Source organism: Bombyx mori, chromosome 22 (assembly GCF_030269925.1).
Source record: "Bombyx mori chromosome 22, ASM3026992v2".
In the NCBI taxonomy this organism is placed as follows: domain Eukaryota; kingdom Metazoa; phylum Arthropoda; class Insecta; order Lepidoptera; family Bombycidae; genus Bombyx; species Bombyx mori.
This window is the reverse complement of record NC_085128.1, coordinates 8034912-8059007: the sequence shown is the minus strand read 5'-3', so window position 1 is coordinate 8059007 and position 24096 is coordinate 8034912. Positions and strand designations below refer to the sequence as shown.

Genomic DNA, 24096 nt, shown 5'->3' with positions numbered 1-24096 from the left:
GCGACGAAGGGCTCGACGAATAAATTAACCCATAGACACAACCCACTGAGTTTCTCGCCGGGCCTTCTCAGTTGGTAGCGTTTCCGATCCGGCGGTAGACTCTGCGAAGCACTGCTTTTGCTAGAGCCAGTGTAAGGAACACTCAGGTTTAAGCCCCGTGAGCTCACCTACACTTCAAGGAGAAGCTGAAAAAGCCTCTCAAGGCTATCAATATAGGTAGGAAAAAAATTGCCCATTTAGTTCTATACACCAATGTACTTTTTTTTTAATTTGTATCATAGGAACGAAACTTCGCTTGTCTCCCTACGAATGCTCGATGACCAAGGACGGAAAGTATTGAACGTTGGCTTCGGAATGCCTTACACGCTGAAAGCCGAAATCAGTAAATCTGATGGTACGTTACATCTTTTATTTAACCCCGTTAAAATGAACACTAGTGTTTTAGGGTACCTATCAAAAAACACAAATCGGTCACCAAATCAGGTGCCGGTGAAGATGAACGTGGATTGAACGTGCCAAACATATTCCATACGATTTTCGGTGGACATAAATAAATAGGCGAGACAATACATTAATAAACATAGGTCACGAAAATTGTTACGTAAATAGGCACTAAAAATCAATGACCAAAGTGTTAACGTTAAACCGTTCTTGAAGTATCCGTCACCTAAGGAAATATACACTTAATGTACTTGTGTCAGTTGGTGGGACCATGCTGTGGTTCAAATATAAAAATATGCATAAAATTTTCCCTAGAAAATTCGTACCTAAGACGTATTCACAAATATTTTTATGATGGTTCTTTTTCTAGCCATGTAAGAAGGAAACAGCTAATCGCAAATAAACCTGGCGATAATTACCTTCAATTACATAAGTGATTACAATTATTCTACAATTTTTACTAGCCTATTAACATCATATGGTGTTGAGCTTCGCTGTCGATCAAAAACATATAAAAAACCTCGGCCTGAGAGGAAGCGCTGAGAGAAAACGCAATCGCGATACTGAAGCTAATCACTAAATATTTCCCATCCATTCTTTACTGCAGGAACGCATGGAATCAGATTAAAGAATTGTTTCGGATTCAACATGAAGAATAATACCGCGGAACTACTCGATAATAAAGGGTAAGAAAAACGTTAATCAAATACTGTTCTGCTATCAAATATGTTGCTTCAAGTAGCGCTTTTTTCCGTCTTCACTAATAAAACTTTATCGTAAGTTTCAAATCGAATATGAATCGATAAAGTTATCATTCTCACTTTTTTCTGTGCACTGCTGAATAAGTGCCACACATATCTACACACATAATAATTGTAAATGCAATTCATCGTGCATGTATGGAATCAAATGTAGATATTAATGATTTTCTCGACAGGTGCCCGATAAAACAGAGTTCGGTAATAGTAAGGTCTACAGGTGGAACGGCCGAGTTGGCGATAGCAGCGATGTTTCGGTTCCCGGACTCATCTCAAGTTAACTTCCAATGCGACATCGCTATTTGCAAAGGTAACAATATTATGTACCACTAAATTTTGTTACCGTCCGTCCGTCCGTCCGACCGTACCGTCTATAACGATCAGATAACGAAAATAATTCGAATAAATTAATAACGACGTTTGAGAAGTTGATCGGAAGTTGTCAAAATTATAACTTACGTTTTAATTTTCGACTTTCGAGTTTTCCGTTGTTTTCTCTTACCGCTATAGATCCATAGGAGTTCACGATCACTTTATACATAGTTCCTACAGCAGCCCTAAGATATTACAACGTCGGACATGGCCTGATACATGACGTCACAGTTCAATTATATTTGTATAAAGACTATCCCATCATGCAAACCGAAACTGTTTATGTACGGAAATGAAATTCGTAAGTTTTTCGGAAAGTCAATATTCTTGCTTCAAGCAATAGGGTCTTTTATTTATTTATTTTATTACTGTACAGTAATTAATTTATTAGCGTCATAGACATTTACGTCGTTGATGCATATGGGCTCCAGTAAACACTTAACACCAGGCGTGCCATGAACTCGTTCAGCCGTACACAATAGTGTAAAAAAATATCTATAGTTGCTTTTCAAAGACACTCAACATTCTCATTTAAACAAAGTCTTAATCAGAAGGATAAAGTGATATTGTTGGAAACATAATCTACGCATTGCCTATTATGCCTATACCTCTAGAATTGGTACAATTATTTTAATAAATCTTTTTCTGAAATCGTCGCATAGATATCTATTACATAGGTATTTATATTTTGAAAGTCGATATCTTCGATCTCATCACTATGTCCATCGTGCCAGAAATTACTATTATATTATTCATGAATTGTTATTTATTCATTTTGAAAATATGTCCGTAGTAGTTCGAAATACCTATGTAGGTAAACCGGCTGATTGTTATAGATAATGATACAGTAGCGTCTGTGACTTGAATAAGCAAGATATGTACCTAGTGAAGCGGCAGTGACAAGAGTCTAGAATGGGTTTTTTTTATCGTCGACATTCATCCCAAGTAGTTTTTTTCTTCTATGGTATAGGAGTATGGTATAGGTATGGCTATATGTAGGTATTGGAAACATATACGAGAAAAGAACATGATTGCCCAGATATCAAATAAAAAAGATACAAACTCCAGCCGGGAATCGAAGCGCGACCGAATATACTTTTTTTTTAGACTACCTATTAATAGTGACCTCAAGGGATTATGCTAGCTTCACCATTCGTGTAGGCGAGCTCACGGAGCTCAACCTGGGAGACTGTGCTAACATCGATTATATAGTTAGGGATGGTTTGCGAATGTTTTCATATTATCAATCAAGCTATCATCTAACAATAATTATATTTTCCAGGTAGCACTTGTGGAACTGTAGAATGTGATACCGAGGGCAGTGAAAGTCCAGGTGATGAGGAAGGGACCGTGACGGCATCCACGGGAGTGTTCGTTTTAGACCCCAACGACAACACAAGTGAGTAGATGATATTAATATCTGAAATACAATACTACAATTATGTAGGCAGCGGCATGACTCTGCCCCTGGCATTGCTAAAGTCCATGGGCGACGGTAACCTCTCACCATCAGGTGGGCCGTATGCTCGTCTGCCTACAGGGGCAATAAAAAAAATAAAAAATATAAAGCTAAAGTATATTATCAGATTAGCTTCTAAATTTCCAAAGTCGATACACCCCGAACAGTTTCAATTTAAATGGCTATTTTCGGGTATGGCCTCATTTCATTTTTTTTAATACTACCTGCATTGTGGTACTTTACGCTATGACTATGTTTAACGTGTGCAGCAGACTCAATTTATTTCAAAGACTCGCATAGTATAATATCGCACGCTAAAGCATAATTATGCCTGAAGTTATAACAACTAGAGGAAGTAAGAACTCGATCGCATATTTTTTATTTATTTCGTAAGCAACAAACACTCATTTTATATTTTAGGAATATGTTAAAATTTAATTACATATATCCAATATCACACGATGCGACTCATGCTTTAAAAATATGCTAAAATGATCGAGCTACTGAAAGTTTTTGAAATCCCACTCAAAGTCTTCGGCGCTTCACAAAGTTTTCTCTGCTGTTCCCAGTCGCAGCCATGTCCTGTATGGAGGGAAACGTGCGGCCATTGTGGCTATTGTATCTGGCCATCGCGCTCGGAGTCATGTTCCTCGTCATGCTACTCATCAATTGCTTCCTTTGTACGGCTATGACGTGTTCGTGTGCAAGGACAGATGTAAGTATCTGTCGTTCAAAACTAAACTTTATATTACCTAATTAAAATTACCTAGTGAATAAAATAATTAGATCGTTTAAACGTGAAAGCATGACATATCGACGAAGCGAAGTTTTTGCAACTTTACAGGAGAGCTACGTATTTGGAGTTTAAAATTTGGAAAAAATATTATAACAAAAAAACTTAATTGAAGTTCAATTAAAATTATTTAAATTATTATAAATTATCGAACTGTTGATGCGAATACCAAATAAAACGGACGTTTAATTACAAAGATAAATGTCGCGTATTAAGGGAAATGTCGAAATGTCGCAAATAGCCTTTTATATGTATAGGTACCAATACACAAATATTATTTACGATTTTTTATTTATAAATGTTATGGTAAATGTGATTAATCGGGTGAAAATATACAATAACCGATAATTATGAATAATCACCACAAAAACTGACAAATAAGATAAATTGTTGAAAATTTATCAAATTAACCGGTTTACGTGCATAATTCCCAGCTCGTATAATGGTTATAAATATCATTATTAATTGGGCGCCAGCATACCGGTTATTATATATAGATACATATAATCACCAGGTTATTACTTTTACCGTAACACATATAAATTACTCAAGAATTTATTCTCACATGGCCTATATTGTTCTTTTCTTGTCGAAACCCAGCATTGAAATCATGTTTAATGAAAAGAAAACGTTCACAGGTAATTGAGAAAGATCCATCCGTAGTAGAAGATTATGATCCATATCGCAGTTGGCACGGTAGCCAGTACGGCAGCAGGTATCCGTCTTCAACAATTCACTCAACGAGGTAACTCCTACATTTAAAATAACACACTTACGTTTGTTATTAACGAATTTTAACTGATGTTTTTTTTGTTATGCTTACAATAGGATTAATTGATGGTTTATAAAAAGTGAGTACTGGTTATCAAATTATATAAAATTATTTTAAAAATTATGGTTTTCGGTGGATATTAACATTTTCCTGACAAAGTTTATCCCATAGGAGATTATCACATCTTCGTGTTATTACTTAGAATAATCGAAAAAAAATTGGATTATTTCGTACTCAAATAACTTTTACAAATATTATTAGATCGTCAAACGAGTGGTTTTACTGTAATTTTATTTTGAATATTTTCATGTTTTATTAAACATATATACATAATAGTGCTTTCTAGTTATATCAAACATACGTATAAACACCGATTATAATTTATAGTTTAAGAGATTAGTATTATACAGGATCATTCAGAGTTCACTCAACTTATTTAATACGCCGATTATTGGAAGGTTTTGTGGAATTAATAAACACTCTTCTATCATATCTTCTAATAGTTTTATAATGTTGTTTATTTTCTTGATAGTCGAAAGGAATCATTATAAATAAATATTGAGCCGCTTAGAATATAGTTTTACGAATAGCATTCGAATTTAATTATCATCACCAACAAACACTCTTTCAAAGATCAGGCAGGCAGCGACTTGGCTGTGACCCTGGCATTGCTGACGTCCGTGAGCGTAACAATTTACCATCAGTGTGCTTAGTGCGAGTTTTTTAACGTTCTCGATAGCGTAAAAGTTAGATCGTATTTGTATGGAATGGGATCGTTTGCGTGCGCTTGCCGCTAGGGGCGCTGTTCCAACTGCATACAAAATTGGCTTAACTTTTACGCTAACGTGAACGTTAAGAAACTCGCACTAAGCACACAGGTGGTTTCTCTCCCTACAAAGGCAATAAAGAAAATATCGAAATTCGACCATAATCAACGATACCTCAAAAATATAGATTTGTTCTATTAAAATTTGTCTTTTTCTAGGTTCTTTACACATAAAAAAAAACAAATATTTCCAATAAATCTCAACGTCAGTGGTCCTTTATTGAAAACTTCCAACAATCGAACGGATAAATATAGTTCTTATTCAATATATCATAAAAGCATTTTTGCATAAGACATCATAATATTTTATTACCTTTTACGATATGGCTCAACTATTGGTGATGTCGGCAATGTAAAACAAATATAAATGTATTACAAATTGCCTTGTTTTAGCTAATCCAATATAAATACAAACTTTTAAGACGAAATATTTTGTCTGATGCAAAAAAGAATTCGTTCAAATCATTTGTTACTTATCAATACTAATTGTTTTGGTTTTTTTTATTTTTATTTATTGTTTCTCATATTATCATTTTACTAATGGAGTCGGATTTTAGTGAATTTTGAATGATCCTGTCCGTCGATGACAAATAATATTTTATTTATTATCAGGTCTGTATCGGACAACAGTGATCATTATGCTATAGTGCAGTCAAGGCCGGGCAGTCGCCACTCCGGCATACATCGAAACCGACACTAAAAGGTACCACAACGTACCATCTAGCATCTTTACAATGCGGTACACACTTGTGACGTCTACGACAAACCTGATTTCCTTAGAAGATGCATGTTTTAACATTCTTATAGGTCAAGTTGAAGCTTAGCGAATACCTAACTATATTACGTCTTTCTAAATAACTCGTTTTTTCTTTCAGAGATACATAATTGTATTTCTGATGGCTCGGAGTGAGAAAACTAACGCAAGAATTGAGACGACTATCGGATATATGGACCGTTTATTTTGAAAGTGGTGTAAGTCCATTTTCTTTTGTTTCGAGAAAATTAAAGGTTACTATAATTTTGTTGATTTAAAAATACAGGCAAATCATATGAGGTCTGGCTATGCCACCTACCTCTGTCAATTGGACTTACACCACTTTCATAATCGATGATTATGCAATTTCATTTACCGACCGATTTTAAGTTGTACAAAACATGGGATTTTTTCGAAAAATTAAACACGGACTAGTTATATATAAAAAAATTACATTAAATTAAGCATGAATTACGTGATAGCTCATTTTTCTCCAAAATGGACTTACACCACTTTCAAAATAAACGGTACATATATCTCAGCGCAGAGACACGTAATTATTGTGCTTTTGGTCGAACGCAAACCAGATTTCAGTTGATCGGATACACAACTGATAATAATAATAATAATATAAAAACGTTTATTTATAATTTTATACATGTGCCATTTAACATCATTGTACCTTTAGTAAGCTTGATCTTAACATATTTTAAATACGTTTATAATACAACGAATCCGTCCGTACTTGTAATCTCGTATGATAAAACATAAAATATATATATACTTACTTATTATATACTTATAGTAAAGTACGAACATGTGAAGTTTGAACTAATAAATACCTAGTTCAAAAGTTATCTGAATATCGACGCTTGAAAGGCAAACGTGACTAAACGACAATAACTGCTTGGTACATAAATGATAGACAATAACCATATTCGATGCGCAAAAAAAATATATTTCTAGGTCTATTAAATCATTTCAATCCTACAGCTACTAGCTAGATTCTACTACAGCTAGATTCGTTAAAATAAATTTTGTTTTCAGGTATTTCAACTTTAAATTAGTCTACTGTAAAGTTCACGCATTGTCGCTAAGTCACGTTTGCCTTTCAAGCGTCGATATGCTTAATTCGATTTAAACTGCACAAATGCAATATCGAAGCATTTTAACTATAAAATAGTTAATTTATAGCAAATATTCAAAATTAAATAATTCACATCGACCGTATACTGAGTATACCAAAATTTTCATGGTTTTCTAGAAATATTTTTTTAAATTAACTATCAATATTATTTTAGTATTAGAGTATTATTTGGTGCTAAAGAGCGCACACCATAGAAAGAATTGCACAATTTAAGGAACATAATTAGTTATTAGGATTAAATGTATAGTTTTAATGAACGATACCACATCGCCCCTGTGAATAAATTTAAACTATGTAATAACAAAACACATTATGTGTTGAGTATGTGTGAGAATGTTGTATTGTGTGCATATCTGTTATATTCAATGTTTTCTTATTTATATTAAACATTTTATATTCATCTTTATTTAAATAGTTCCTAGATGATATACGGAATGTAGTAGAGTGTAGTTGAAACTATACAATTTTAGCAGACGCCCAACCATTACTGATTCTTCAGATAATTATACTTTGTGATTATCATTTTTCTAATGTTTTTCCAAAAAAAAAAACACTATTGCGACCAACAATACAATTTATTTTAAGCATATACCAATAATTAAAGAATACTACTAATATGTTAAACCTTTGTAGTGCTAAAGAAAGTTATTTAGAAACTAAGTTAGCATTTTAAATTTGATCAAATAAAATGTTTAACACTATTTAAATTGTTTAATTTAAAGTTATCTTTATTTTACAATAAATTCAGAGCCCAACTAAGGGAAGCTTGAAATAATGCATTGCGAAATTTCTTTTATAATGTTATTCCTAATAATTAACTAGAAACGATATCACAACTTGGACGCCATCTTGAAATATGAAATTGAAGAATCAATTGTACTGTATGACAGCTATTATACTCTTAAAACCGGAGTACTTCGCGGTAGAAATAGACAGAATGGTGGTACTTATAACCTTGGTGCAGACAGGACAAGGCACCAAGCAAAAGTAATTATGAAAGTAAATAAATTTTGTGGGTTTATTTTTTATTAAAATATATTATTTCTTCATTAAAGTTCGTAAGCATATATTAAGTACGTGTTTCCTTATAAAAATTAGTATCTATAATATATGCAGAATTTGAGTACCGGCAAAGTATCGCTTGATGGCAATACACTGCTGCCGCCTTATGATCTAGGGCACATCGACTTCATAGATACATTATGTTTAGTTTGGATGCAGTAAGTAAGTAGGCAGGATATCTACAAACATGCCAAACCGTCCGGAATAAGATGATTGGCGATCAGTTTTGTACGCAATACATGGCGGGTTTTCAAAAATCTTGACATTAAGTGGCACTTACATTAATTAGCCATTTTAATTATGTTGAAATGATGAAATGTTAAAATTACCACTTCGTAAGAGGTTTCTATTTATTGTTAAATTAATCAATAAAAATTATTGGGAACATCATTTTTAACTCACTAACTGAACAGTCTATGTTCTATATAAACACATATGTAATAAAACAACATTTCATGCATTGACATATCATTTAATTTCCTATATACATATTAACTTCATATTTGAATATTGTGAGTAAATTATTTTTTATTACAGATTGCAAAAGTCATTACGTCCTTTGATGGTTTACAAAATAACAAAAATTAGGGTCGTGTATGTCTTATCGGAAATGGGTTACCATGGTGTTCTTACAAATAAAAATAATTGTAGCATTCTTATTTCTCTCGAAAAAAGATACGTGTATACGATCCATTTGAACAAAGTAGGATAAATTTTACTAAATATGCTGAATAAAGCTTCGTTCATCTCAAAAACTGTCACAAATCTGAGGTTAAGTAAGAGACCTAACAGTATTTTAGAAAAAAAACGTTTGAGTTAGGAGATTTTTTTAAATGTCTTATTTAGATCGACGAACGATCAGTCTTCGGAGTAGATTTTAGATATTAATTTTATTACCATAGAAAAAAGGTGTATTACATATTAATTATTAACTACATTCGATTATTTTATAATTAACTACACGCTAGAAAAATGGTAACTATATTTTTTATTCGTGTAAGTGTTTTCAAAACTTTTCTCGTAATCTGATTGTTTTGTGACTTTCCTACTATGTTGTCGTATCTAGCATGATGATATTTTGTTCATTGTTTTAACGCTTTTTCCCTCGTGTTAAGCTTTGCATTTTGAGCTCGATTTTATTTTACCAAATGAGAGGATGTCGAGTTAGACAAATCTATTAAATATGTTTCCTTGTTTCGTCTCTAGGAGTAGGCGACATAAGAAATTATTAGTTTTAATCTCGTTGTCGCGTAAACTATCAACGACAATGAAAGTATTCGAACCACTTGATAAAATCAATAAAATAAACACGAGATCAAATCGTAAAACTGTGTTTTATGTTTAAAAATTTAACTTCTATAACACGTGTGAAAAAAACATCTGTTGATACTAGAAACGATAATAATTGATACTAGCAATTTTTTTTAAAACACAATCAATCAATGGAATACAAATTTCGTTTAACTTCCCAAAATGCTATTGATAAATTTTTTGTATAATATTAAAGTATTAGACTAGATTTCGTTTTAAAAATTTTAACGAAAGATATGGGTATTCTTTATCTTTATTATAATAATAAAAACTAAATATATGTATAACAAATTGATTTATATGGTTTCAGAGTACATTACAACACTAGTTTACCTCCATGAGAAATTTATATGCTATTTTTGTAGACTCAAAATCAAACCAAGCATTATTCTTTACAAACTTTTTTTGGTATTAACTGTCATTTTGATAAATTATAATTGACAGTAACACTAAATAATTATATAGCCTAATCTTTGTCTTATTTTGTCTCTTTGAATGGATTTGGTTAGAAAAAAATATTTACGCTCCCAATTTACATCTACCCGTGCACAATCTATCACAACTTCAATCGCAAGCTGCCCTTCTCTTTTTTACGACGGGTAACACTGTTAATTTTCTTTTAAGGTACAGTACCTAATTAAAGTCTAGTGATGTGTACGGAGTGCTTTCTAATATTATTATTTTTGTTTTTTTTGGGGCGATATGCACCACTTGAATATCTACTATTTCAGTGTCACAAAGTCATGAAATTAATCCCGGGAAGAATTGTAATTTAATTAATGCTGTATCATAAATCAGTTGTTTTTTTTTTAATCGGATAATTTCATTTCTTACATTTCATATTTCGCCCTACTTACATTTGAAAACTCTCTATATAACTTGTACAGTGTATTAGGATTTGTTCTCAAAAACGTGCAGTAGCGATTAATAAAAAATGGTATTTCTGATAATTACTGACACTATAAAATCTAACTATGGCAACTTTAAAAGACGACACTAACGATTTTTTCCTCTGCGCGCAATTAACATGCGCATTGTGGTAAATGCAACATAGTATAATTTGAAATAGATTTATTTAAAATATTTAGGTACTATATAAATGTGCTGTATCGAATTAACGTATCGATGTAAGAGACTGTTAATTTTAAGTCATAAAATGGAATATATTACTAGACATACATACACATTTGTTTATTAGTAATTATACATAACAATATACTCACGTTCGAATCACGTATTTATTGCTTAACGATTTCCTTATTTTCTAGCATTGTTTCAGCTACTTTTTCATAAAGAGATCGCTTGTATATCCTTGGTTGACTGTTACGCAACGAAGGCGAGTAAACTCCGAACGAAGACAGATCTTGGAGCCAATTTGTTTTACCCTGAAACTATATAAATTACAAAATAGAGCATTCGATTAGGTTAAAAGAAGATGCCGTCCGAATCGATTAACCTTCACACAATCATTTATAGTGACCATGCAACGGCAATTAATAATTATATTTAATGGCTTCGACAATATTTACGATACTATATTTTATATTTAACGTACAGAACAAACATAAAAATGTTTGCATGATAAAATTGTACGAATTATGTGATCCGTTGTTTGTACGACGGACCTACATACTTTAAAACATCTCTGAAAAGCATTTCGTATATTTGTTAAATGAGGCCGTCAGCAAAAAAGTTATATTATATATAGTTATAAAGGCCTATCCTACATTTTTCATATTCGTGGTTCTACTATATTGCAATTTATTTAAAAAATAATAAATTTTGATGCAAAACCGGCCTATCCCTAGTTTCGCCCATAGATAGCAAATGGCTTTGTCAACATTATTTTTGCGCGTTTTGTTTTTGCCTATGAGGCAGTGTAAAAGTAAATTCATACATCATTGTCTCCATACTTACTATAGTAAGTTCAGGTAAGCTTACGCCACTTTTGCGCTGACGGTCTCAAGTGTACCTACATAAGCGATAGGATACTCTCTCTGTCATATATTAACATAAAATAAAATTATATGTGAAACGAAAAAAAAAAAACTGTCTATTTTGATTTCAAATCTACTTTCCACACGTTTATGCTTTCTTTTTTTCCATTGGGTATAATTCATTCAAATTTATTTTATATTTAATTTAACTGTAGCATGAAACAGTCCAAATAAAAAGTAACATCTATGTTATTACATTGCAATGAACTATCTCATATGCACAAAGACATTATCTTAAATTAACATTTCCGACTACAATCAAAGAACGAACAAAGTTTTAATTCCCAACACTACTAGAGCGTATTATTACCTACATTAGTAATAACTATGTTGTTGATTATTTGAACAAACATTTAAATTAATTCTGCTAGAATATAGTAAAATAAAACAAAATGTAATCGACCTAAAAGTTTAAACAAATCTTCAAATGAACTTAATTATTTATGATTCGCATACAGGATATAAAAAAATAATTGTTTGTATTTTAAAGGAAGAAAAAATGCAATATATTGAACATCACATCCTATTGATAGAAGTTATCTCCGGCCGGCGATAGAAGTTTACATAAATACTACTGCCGGTATGATAAAAATATCTATTTAACATAAGTTACACATAGTTGATTGCGGAGCACATAACAATAATATGTAATTTATTTCATACAAAAACCTTAATAGCAGAACACAAGTTGGTCCCTGTAACGGACCGTAGTATCAGTTCAGGATGGATAGTTTGATTGTTGCGATAGGTATCATAAAACACAAGATATTTGAGAGATGCCTGAATCTCGCTTACGACATATTCTAGATTAGTTTGCATATATACAAATTCTAAGCAACAAAATTTAGACTGTCAGTCTACCGAGCAATTTCACCCGCTCGGTGGAAGATAGATTTTCCCTTTATCGTATACCTCTACATGACCATTATTTAATGACATTGCTATTGAATTGCTCGAAAAATTCCGGCTGGCAACTCATTTTCAATACTTATTCAACCAAGTGGTTTTAATGGTGGTAGGACCTCTTGTGAGTCCGCGCGGGTGGGTACCACCACCCTGCCCATTTCTGCAGTGAAGCAGTAATGCGTTTCGGTTTGAAGGGTGCGGCAGCCGTTGTAACTATACGTGAGACCTTAGAACATATATCTCAAGGCGGGTGGCGCATTTACGTTGTGGCTGTCCTATGGGCTCCAGTTACCACTTAACACCAGGTGGGCTGTGAGAAAAAACTCCGAATGTACGAATGTATAATAAAAATGAATAAAAGTATGCGCTGTAAAAATGTAATCCACAGTAAATTATTACTAATCCTGAACATAATTATGTGTGAGCATTTTTTAAATTCTTGATGGAAAAACCATTTCATCATTGACCGGACTATTTCTTTTAAATAGTTCAATGTGTAGTAATAATTTATGAGACTATATTAAAAGAAAAAAAAAACTATATCTGTCATTTACATTAATTAGAGTAGACAGACGAGTTTTTGCATATTAAACGTGTTTGTAACTTATGGCTGAATAAAATCTTGATCATTGCATAATCATGTTAAGCTATATGTTTTATTTCATAAGCATCACTTCAGTTACAATATTCCATACTATATCTACTACAGTACACATTTACCCGTCGCTTGCGACGAAGGGCTCGGCGAGTAAATTAAGCCAGACACAGCCCACTGAGCTTCTGGTCGGATCTTCTCAGTAGGTCGCGTTTCCGATCCGGGGGTAGATTCTGCGAAGCACTGCTCTTGCTAGGGCCAGTGTTAGCAACACTCCGGTTTGAGCCCCGAGAGCTCACCTACACGCTAGAGTAACTCTGATATTATAGCCTCTCAAGGATATCAGCATAGATGAAAAAAAAAATTAAGAAAAAAAAAACATTTACAGTGAACTATTGAAAGTTTTAATACGATCGTTACTATTTTTTTTAACTAAAACAATCAATCAATTCGTCGCAGACATCCCCAAAAAGACTATGTAAATATAATTAAAATACACCAACAAGATTATCGAACCTTCATAAACGATGGCATTTAAAAGTCAAATGAATATGGTAAATTTCTCAATTCACTTCGTTTCTAAAATAGGTACAGGCGATTGGATCACACGACCCACACGTTAATCGATACACTCCTACTCACGTCAAAACCTTTCAACGTACGTACGTATCTTTCGATTATATTCATTTGACGTCATTATCTCGGAGCAACGCGAAACGGTAACGCATTTACGTTGATCTACAACACTATATTAAAAACATTAAGGTCATTTGTTTACGTTAGACTTTGTGCTTACAAATGTCAATGGTTTCGTCTTAAAAAAAATATATATATATTAAAGCACAATACGAATATAAGTCATGTTTGCCTAAACCGATTTATTTTTTTAATTCGTAAGGTTTGAGTGATTTTTTTACAGTTTTGATTTCGGATGCATACTTAATTTATACATATTATGTATCTATGTATAAAGGTAATTTCGAAAAAAAAATATAGTGACACTATCAATTTACCCAAATCCATTATACCGGTTATGGTTATCAAACATTTCACGACATCGTTGAGGCTCTGTAATCAGTACCGAAAAGGTCACACGTGTTTTAATGTCACGTGTCCGATTTACGGATTCACATAATATCATCTTCTTTTTTTTTTGAATTAGACCACTTCATTGCCACCCATTCAACTACGAGACCCGGGGGTTTTCCCGCTTAATTTAAATAATTATTACTTTCATACGACTCTTACTTTATTTACAACGGTTACAATTACAAATGGTCAATCTGTAGAGTTCTAATTCTTATGTATAAGCTATCATAGACGGTACCAGTTCACCATCAGATGGACATCGCGCTAATCTACGTCGATAATGTGTGTTAGACCCAAAAATACATACCTTTTTTTATGATTGAATATTTACTGGTGGCCCGGAGGCCTTTCCAGTTTCACCAGGACAGGTGGGCGAGCAAAGGCTCAGCCAGGAGGGGTGGGATTTGCTAACAGCTACCCGAGCGCCTCCGAAGGAGACCTAACAGCTCAAGAGCAGCTGCTTTGCGAATGAATCTACTACCGGATCGGAATCGCGACCCGCTGAGAAGATCAATACATACCTCTTCTAGTCTGAAATCCAAGATGATAGCAGACTTCTGGTTCTTTGGTACGGAAACCATTCGTGAGGCTTGAAAGTGACCGGTATGTGTAGCCGTAATCTCGTACTGTCCGGGTGTCAGCAAGCGATAGTAATCACCGTATGGACCTGATTTATGCAAAAAAATAATAATAATTCAAACATTATTTTGCTGCGTAATCACAGGTCATCTTTCATATACCCCTCCCTATCTATTTTTGTTTATATACATGTTAATCACTACAATGATTAAAATAAATCTGAATTCTTAAGTAGCCAATAGTATTTAGTGTCAGTTTCTTAAAATAATCAGTTTGAAAAGAATTTGGCCCAACGGGAACGGAACGGTATATTTGTGTCCAATGCTACTGCACCTATGTTACTATGTAATCGATACAATCCAATGGTTAGTTGAAGCTAGGACACATATTATAAGGTAGGTACCAGTTTCTCTAAATACCGTCTTAACATTGGTTCACGAACTAATTCCGCGATAAAGAACGACTTAAAAAGTCAGAAAAAATAATGCGAATAAGAGCGTATCGTATGGGTGGGTAGGTAACATCGTTCTCACGAAATTGGGTTGTGGAATTCACTTTTTGATGTTCAAGTACTCCGGTTACCAACGAATGCTGTTAATGTAGATGGTGTTAATAAACGGACCTTATCAGTTTAAATTTTACAAGATAATAATAATTTATTAAATATAATAAATTAATAAATTGATTGAAACCATTATTTCGTAGTGATATTTGCTCGTCTTTTAAATAAGATGATTTGAAAGAAGTAACAATGAAACGAGAAACAAATTTTGATAGAAACAAAAAATGCTTTCCTTGTAACAGTATTTACGGCAAGCCTAAGTTAATATCGAATATTTTCTATTACATGACTTATACTTATTTATTATTATTGAATAGTAAATAAAATTAACAGTCAATAAACGTTCGACACACATTTGCTGTCTCTCTCTCTCTGTAAATCAACCGTGATTTTTGCACTGGTGATAAAAATCGTAATCTACATTACGTATCAATCCATATTTAATTATAACATTTTGCAGACATTCAACAGTTATATATATTTATGTTAATCTCCATCATTTTAATTGTATATATCAAACAAGTTTTTATATGTAGTTGCAAGATTTGAGTTATGTTTTAAAGCATAGCGAGCAGGGTCGACGAGTTCTTAGTGAATTTTGTGATCGGATTTTCAATAAAGCCATTTACAGTCGAATCATGTCGAATGCAATCGCATCATGTAGGTCAAACAAATACTTTACCTAAATAGAATAAGTATTGGTTTCTTAAGCTGGAACATTTGTATTCACATATTACAATTCCTATACAGTAATGTAGAATACGAGCTAAACGTTGAGCAACATACAAAAATATGTTTACTAATATTATAATATAAACATACTATAATATATAACAATAATAAGACAATATAAAAACAAATTTTTTTTTCGGCAGATTTTCACATTTCTCCCATGCGTACTTACTCTATGGGCAACGATCGCATTTTACCTACGGATCTAATATTAGTGAACTAACTAGTCGTCGGTGAAGGTCATTTTTTTTCTCATACATAGCTTATACGAAATACATCGATTATTTTCTGATGTGATCACCAATTCAATTTAAATTTATATATGTATTTTATACTGAATAATTTAAGTCAAACAAAGACTGATCTCAATCTCAATATTCGCAGAACGAAGTAAAATATTCATTAAAAGCAAACGTTTAGTCCACTTGCATTATAAAGGAAGTTTATAAATTCACTGTTACTACCGCATTGTTCACTTTATAAACACGAGACATATTAATATGCGTTTTAACGTCTCTCTTTTTCTTACACCGCATTAGAGAGAGATAACGAAATGCCCTGTACAGTTTTGGGTCAGTGTCTTCCTGTTCGAGTAATAAATTGAAGTTGGTCGTTGGGTCGTGATATCTCACCAATCATTATTTGGTTTCGTAACCGTGTCAGCATATCGTAAGAATGGTTTATTCATATAAAATATTTTAGATTGGATTACAAGTACAGTCGAATACGAATCATTTCAAGTTTTCATGGTACACGAGGAATCATACTTTTTTTTGGGCCGCGTGTAATCAGCCCTAAATCATTTATTTATTTCACAAACCCGTGACGTGCTCTCAGATAATTCTTAAAAAGAATATATTTTTAAATGACTCTTTGATTTTAACGAATAATTATTGAATTATTGAATTATTTTACTGGTGTTAGGACCTCTTGTGAGTCCGCATGAGTAGGTACCACCACCCTGCCTATTTCTGTAGTGAAGCAGTAATGCGTTTCGGTTTGAAGGAAGGGGCAGCCGTTGTAACTATACTGAGACCTTAGAACTTATATCTCAAGATGGGTGGCGCATTTACGGTGTAGACAGATGTCTATGGGCTCCAGTAGCCACCCATCTAAGCAATAAAAAAAATGTATTTTATGATCGTAACTTGCAATTTTTCAATTAAAATAAAAACTGAAATATAGCTAGTTTGTTTTTGACAAATCATCACTTTGTATTGATATATTATGTGTAGACATTAAATGAAAGATGTATAGAAAGTTAAATTACCTGTCGTGACGTCGTGTCGGATCGGTTTCGTTACGGATCCGGTGCAGTTGACAACAGAAATAATAGCGTTCGGTATGAAACCTTTACTATCGCTGACAACACCTTTGACACCGATGTGGGCTTTCCACAAATATTCCACGAGCGCTTCGCGATTTCGGTTCCACTCGGTTTCTAAAAGTTCAGCTGACGGATATTTTTCGCAGCCCAGTTCCAGTGTAATTTCGAAAGCATTCGTTGCCAAGTAGTTGAAGTCTTGCATCCCTGTAATATATTAACAACTAACTAGTGGTCCAGCAGTAGTCGAGATTCGACTATAATTAATTGTATTTATAAGTTTTGAACATTTTTAAGGTTCTATTGTCAAAGACTAATAGAATTCTTTAGTCACAGATTTTGCCAAGACCACACTATAGACAAATAATATTAAAGATAAACCATAGTAACTTATTCTCAATTTGACCACAGACTTAGGTTAGCAATAACAAAAGTTTGACATTAAATAGAGTTTATATATGTGTGTGTGTTTGTCAAATACACGGTAGTGTGTGTAATGTTCTCTTATTGATTTAATGTGTTATTAAAGCATAATTTAAAAAAATATTAGCATTCTGCACTCATTCTCTATAAGTGTGGGAAATTCCATATTTCTTCGTCCGCGCAATTTTCGTAAAAAGGGGTGGTACCAAGTTTTTCAACGTTTTCAAAGTCACTGCTACTTTTGGATTGAAAGCAGTGCTTGTGATCTCGGTATGTGGAATATCTTTTCGAAAAGTTCGACGAGTGTTTGGGCTACTGCTAGCATTGAAGCCTACAGGGTTGAAAGTGGATCAGATCCATCAGTAATGAAGCCCAAAGTCAAAACTAATAAAAATGTTACAATTTAAACAATGTATGTATATTCCATCAATAAAGACACAGTTTGTGTTCAATCTAGACATGCTAATATGTATGTGTTCCACACAATATTTTTCGATACCAGAAGCAAAAATTCGGATCCCATTGGAAAAAACTTTTCCGAATTTCTTTTCCCCGGGAACGTGACTTTGACTAGATTATATTTTTAGTACAATAATTTCAAGAAATCTCATGGTGAACAACGAGTCAGCTTGCCACAGACAGTGCTAATATCCATGAGCATCGATGAGCATACTCTATCAAGAGGGCCGTACGTACCTACTCACGTCAGTCTTCAAGGAAAATTAAATAAAAAAATTTAAACATGAAGTCATAAACATCCACACAATTTGCCATAATATAAATAATCACAATTTACTCATCGGAAATTATAAATAGTCGTTTTCTCATACAAATGCATGTGTCTAATTAGGTAACGCTTGTAAATTTACAATAAATACACATAATACTAGCATTGTTCAAGCGTGTGGATTTGTAAAAGCAGTTTTATCATAATATAAACATATATCATAAATAACAATACATTTTCAATCATATTACGCATCCTGTATAAGTGTAATGAATCCGTGATATTACATTAAAACTAAGAATTTATTTTGCATCATCTAACGAGTTTTCCTTAATCGATATTTTTTTTAAATAACACTCTAGTAGTTATTATTACTGGTGGTAGGACCTCTTGTGAGTCCGCACGGGTAGGTACCACCACCCTGCCTATTTCTACCGTGAAGCAGTAATGCGTTTCGGTTTGAAGAGTGGGGCAGTCGTTTGACTATAGACCTCAGAACTTATATTTCAAGGTGGGTGGCGCATTTACGTTGTAGATGTCTATGGGCTCCAGTAACCACTTAACACCAGGTGGGCTGTGAGCTCGTCCACCCATGTAAGCATAAAAAAAAGTTGTAGTCAAAAACGCCAGTATGACAGCCATTTATTTATTGCTAGTTCTTTTGATAGACTATATAGACTGAGAATTTAATAGAAATGCATGTTCCCTATTGTTCATCAAAAATGTTCGTTACACTTAATTATCTGTACGGTTTACTCTATTAGTATGAAAAACGAAAACCTAACGACCGTCATTACAGATCAGCCTTATTGTTTCGATTACAATACGCGTTTTCAGGCGCAGATTTTTCTAGAATAAATCTCAAAACGACCGAATCCTGTATACTTAATAATACAATAAGGTTGACAATGCGAGTGAATTAGCATTACTAAACCAGTTTACGTTTCATGGTCAACTTTAGTTGGCGTAAACGTAAATGCCAATGAATAAAAGAGCAGTGATCAGCGGCCTACACTTCCTCCTTTTTATTCTTCCCGTTTCATGAAAGGAACACGTATAAAAACATATCATAGATTCGTATTTTTTTTTTAGTTCTAATTTTTGAACATTACGTCCGCGGATCAATAGTATCATCGGTTTAGTTTTAAAATTTTGTACTAGGTTTCGTTTTTATTTTGCTTATAACTTGAATGCAAAAGCAAAGATAAAATGGACCGAAAATTTTTCTAGGCTACATTGCAGATTAGTTGTAATTAACACGTATTTCAAGTTTTATATAAGAACAAGTCTGTTTCTGAGGAAAATTAAACTATAATTCAGTTGCACGTAGTTTTATGGCATTTGAGTCGACGATGCATACTAGATTAATGATTTTATTTTATTAGGTTTTTTTTTATTAAATGAGATGTATAACATTTAGTTTTTTTATCTACCTAATCGCTGGGCTATTCCAGCTACGCGCGGGTTAGTATGTGAACTCACGGGGCTCAACCTGGGACACAGTTTAATAAGTCGTAATAAGGAAAGGTAAAATGGTAGGACGATTGTGTTGCACGGATGGTAGGTTCTGCTTATTTCTGCGGCAATTGTACTTTCAGGTTTGAAGGATAAGACTTACAATACAATGGAGATTTCGACTTCAAGCTTCAAGATAGGCAGCGACGTTGTGATGCCTATAAATGGCTTCCGGTAAACCAATTTACATTAGGTAAATAAGCACGTCCACTCATTACACTAAATAAATAAATAAACTCTATGGAACTTAAAGAAACATGTGGAAAAAATGGGCAGGCTCCAAAAAAAATTTATCAAATGGGACGCAATATATCTTATTACTGCTTACCTCCTTTTAAACTATACCAAGCCGCTCCATTGGTCACGCCGCCCTGTTTGCCGAAGTTGTATGAGACATCGTCACTACTAGTGGTATGGCATCCCCTACGGGTCGGCGACGCCATGTCCGCGTGGGCCAATGCATAAGTCATTGCCAATTCCCTAATCAATAAATAAATAGATTAGGTAAATCAAATACATAATTGTTATGTACTTATTAGATCGGCGAATATTTTTTTTTTACGGCGAATATAGGAATTGGGTCGCATTTCTTCTTATCCGCGAATAGTGAAAACGCGAATGAAGGAAGCGCGACTAAGGAGCTTTTTTTTAACTTCCAAATTGACATTCGAAGTCTATTATAATAATATATTTTATGTGACGTTATAACTGCATTTGCTGAATCTCTAATAACGTAACTGACTATTCTTTTAAAAGCATGCTAAACATACACTGCAGCTTAACTGGTCAATGTATACAAATTAAAATAGTAATTAACCTGAACTTCGATTTTAGGTTGTTTATACATTTTTATTGCACTGGACACCCAAGTTCACCGTCTAGTTGCTCCTAGAACCTACACACCCCACACATTCTAAAGTGACCACCGACTGAGACATGCTGGTTCACAATTAGTAACAAACAGGCTTCTAAAGTGTAATATCACCAGTAAATTAAGAAAAAATTGGAGATGGGAGCTGATAGACTTTTAGAAGGTAATTAATTAATCTACCATAGATCAGATAAAAGAATTAAAGAGAGATGACTAGGTTCATATATGCATATTCTCTGATGAATTTTCAGATAGATGATCAGACAGATAGATTAGGATCAGAATAGCAGTGACCAACAAAGGTTCTCCTGACAAATCCTTTGAATTTTATTTTACCTAGAGAATGTCTCAAACTAAATAAATGTTACTTTAATTAGTTAAATGAGGAGTCCAGCTCAAAGTTCACTTTGTATGATTAAGGTATACAATCTCATAATCACCACAAGATGTCAATACTCAATACAAAAAAAAATATTTTAGAAATTATTATTAAAGCTTATTATTACATATATATCACATTATTAATTTAAATTAGTATAAATCTTACTTGAAGGTTTCATCATCTGGACTTGCAGAATACTCTGCGGCCGAAGCTCCAGTTTTGCTCTCATCATATGGGTAATTAGCAACCAAGTCACCTCCATGTATTGCAGCACTCAATACAAATGGTGTAGACATAATCCAGCGCATAACAGCTCTTGTTTCTGGCTCCAGCTTAATATGATTAAAATAAATTCAATAAAATTCAAGTCTTGCGTTAAAAGTATTGTTACAATAAATACAAATATGATTCCTTACAGGAGCACTCAATTGAGTGAGATCCTTCAATAAATGGTTGTTGTGGCTAAGACCCTGGCGTTCAAAGTCAAATGTAATAGCATCTAAGTCTGGGAAATTTCTGTTGAGATCCACTTCATGATTATTTGTTCGGCCTATCAAGTAATCTTTTCCACCCTTAAAATAAAATCGCATATAAATTAACAAATTTGCATCATACCAAAAAAAGGAGGTAGTTACTTACTGTATCAGTGGCAAGTTGCCATCCATCAGGATTCATTGATGGTAACAAATGGATTCTGGTATTAGTAATCAGAGCTTTTATTTCAGGATCATTTTTCCTATATTGATCACAAAGATAATGTGCCAATCCCAAAAGCAGCTCTCGACCCAGAACTTCGTTTCCGTGAATATTCCCTATATATTTGGCTTCTGGTATATCTGCAGCAAAACACAATCATATCGCATTTTTTTTAATGAATATTTTATTGAATTTCCACTTTTACTTACACGGTCGATGAAAACCAGGAACCTGTGCAAATTCTATGACATACAAGGGAACATTGCAAACTGAGGGCTCACTTAATGCATAGATTCTAGTTATATTCGGGCAGTTATTATGTACTTCTTGTAAAACCAAGGGTAGTTCTTCATTGTTATGATGTTTCCACTGGAACTCTGCGGACACCGTTAATAAAAGAGAAAAACACACGAAACTATACAAAGCCATTTTAAATAATTAAAATTTTATTATATTATTTTAGCATTTTAATTTTCTACAATACGAATCACAGTTTCATCCGCGTCAAACAACACGAAACGCAAGACGTCGAATGTCGACTGTACACTACATTCAGTCCGCCGATCGATATTCGATTATCCCGCCGCGCCGCCGTCACCGGCGCAGCTGACAGGGGCAGATAGTGATGTGATATAAAAAGCACAAATTGAAAAAGTTATTGAAAACCTTGCTTATTAATACGCTTTTATTAGCTTCAGACGTATGTATGTTTGTAACGGAATCTTTGAACTCTTGTTTTTGACTCCCTTCGAAACGTCGGAATAACTCGAAAGTTATACTTAATAAGGACCGATTACAATCCAATATTTAAAAAAAAAAAAAAAAAAACAATATTGGAAAAATTGAAATTCAACTAAAAACTCAAAATTAATAATAGTTTAAAAAAACTAACAAATCACGCTTTTATAGAAAATTCAACTAAAAAATAGAAAATAAATTTTAATAAATTTGAATTAAAAATAGTGTAAAAAAAGTTATTTAATTGTAAAAAAGCGTGGGGTGCTTTTCAGGATATTATCAAAATAACCCTTCTACTCATATCTGTTCATAAAATATTTATAGCTACTTATACCATGCACTCCACGCTTCTTTTTACAATAAAATCATTTTTTCTTACACTTTTTTTAATTCAAATTTATTAAAATTTATTTTCAATTTTTTAGTTGGATTTTTTATAAAAGCGTACATATTTAGTTAGTTTTTTTAAACTATTTTTTTTAAGTTAGCTTCTGTGTTTAATACTGAAAATGATTTTATTCGTATTCTACACTTCGAAATACCATGAAATGATATATATACTTTTCACTTAGACACAAAATTTTATCTCCACATCTTGGTTTCCTAAAAGAAATCAGAGTCCCTCTTGTATTTGGCGCTAATTAGCATCGTAAAAATCACGATAATGGCACTATTCTTTCTGCCATGTCAGGCTAGGAAATCAGAATATCATTTGCCTTTTTTTATGTTTGAGAAGTTACTGGTGGCCCGGAGGCCTTTCCAATTTTACCAGGGCAGGTGGGCGAGCAAAAGCTCAGCCAGGAGAGGTGGGATTTGCTAACTGCTACCCGAGTGCACCCAAAGGAGATCTAACGACTCAGGAGTAGCGGTTTCGCGTGCTGTATAGCCGGCCGTGATTCGTCGTGTAAGTCAACGTTCCTCACGAACCACGGAGCTCCGACAAAGCGGGAGCCTACAAAAGCGGGATTGTAGGTATTGGACGTTGTCTATGTGTATGCGGGCCGCGTGAGCGAATACTAAACTGGCGTAAGTCATGACGGACCTTATGCAAGTTTTGTAAAGTGTCACCTTGTTCTGACGGGATATTTTACTCCGCTTACAGATCATGGGGTAGTCTGCCGAGAAGAACCACTAACCAGTAACCACTTAACACCAGGTGGGCTGTGAGCTCGTCCAACCATCTAAGCAATAAAAAATAAATAAAAAAAAAAACGCGGTGCGGTCGCGGACGGATTTTATATGGGGGCGGAAAGTCATGGATGCAT

The 24096-nt window shown here is 33.5% G+C and overlaps 2 protein-coding genes across 3 annotated transcripts in view; one reads left to right on the top strand and one right to left on the bottom strand.

Moving 5' to 3' along the window:
- The window catches only part of LOC101740299 (uncharacterized), a 30871-nt gene extending 22848 nt beyond the window's left edge, over positions 1-8023 (top strand). The window contains exons 5-12 of one of the 2 annotated variants that reach the window (XM_038018741.1): positions 282-394; positions 1049-1127; positions 1379-1509; positions 2854-2970; positions 3600-3745; positions 4462-4568; positions 6034-6124; positions 6297-8023. In XM_038018741.1, the coding sequence (XP_037874669.1) occupies positions 282-394; positions 1049-1127; positions 1379-1509; positions 2854-2970; positions 3600-3745; positions 4462-4568; positions 6034-6121 (781 nt within the window). In that variant the 3' untranslated portion in view covers positions 6122-6124; positions 6297-8023. The remainder of the gene's footprint in view (positions 1-281; positions 395-1048; positions 1128-1378; positions 1510-2853; positions 2971-3599; positions 3746-4461; positions 4569-6033; positions 6125-6296) is intronic. The other variant, XM_038018742.2, reaches the window with a different exon arrangement.
- An 812-nt stretch (positions 8024-8835) lies between these two features.
- On the bottom strand, positions 8836-22706 carry LOC101740426 (carboxypeptidase E). The gene is made up of 8 exons (XM_038018740.2): positions 22303-22706; positions 22037-22233; positions 21814-21969; positions 21563-21729; positions 20473-20624; positions 17426-17686; positions 14804-14949; positions 8836-11086 (listed from the first exon to the last, which is right to left on the bottom strand). The coding sequence occupies exons 1-8, from the start codon at positions 22520-22522 to the stop codon at positions 10934-10936; spliced, it is 1452 nt and encodes a 483-aa protein (XP_037874668.1). The 5' UTR covers positions 22523-22706; the 3' UTR covers positions 8836-10933.
- Between the last annotated feature and the right edge of the window lie 1390 nt (positions 22707-24096).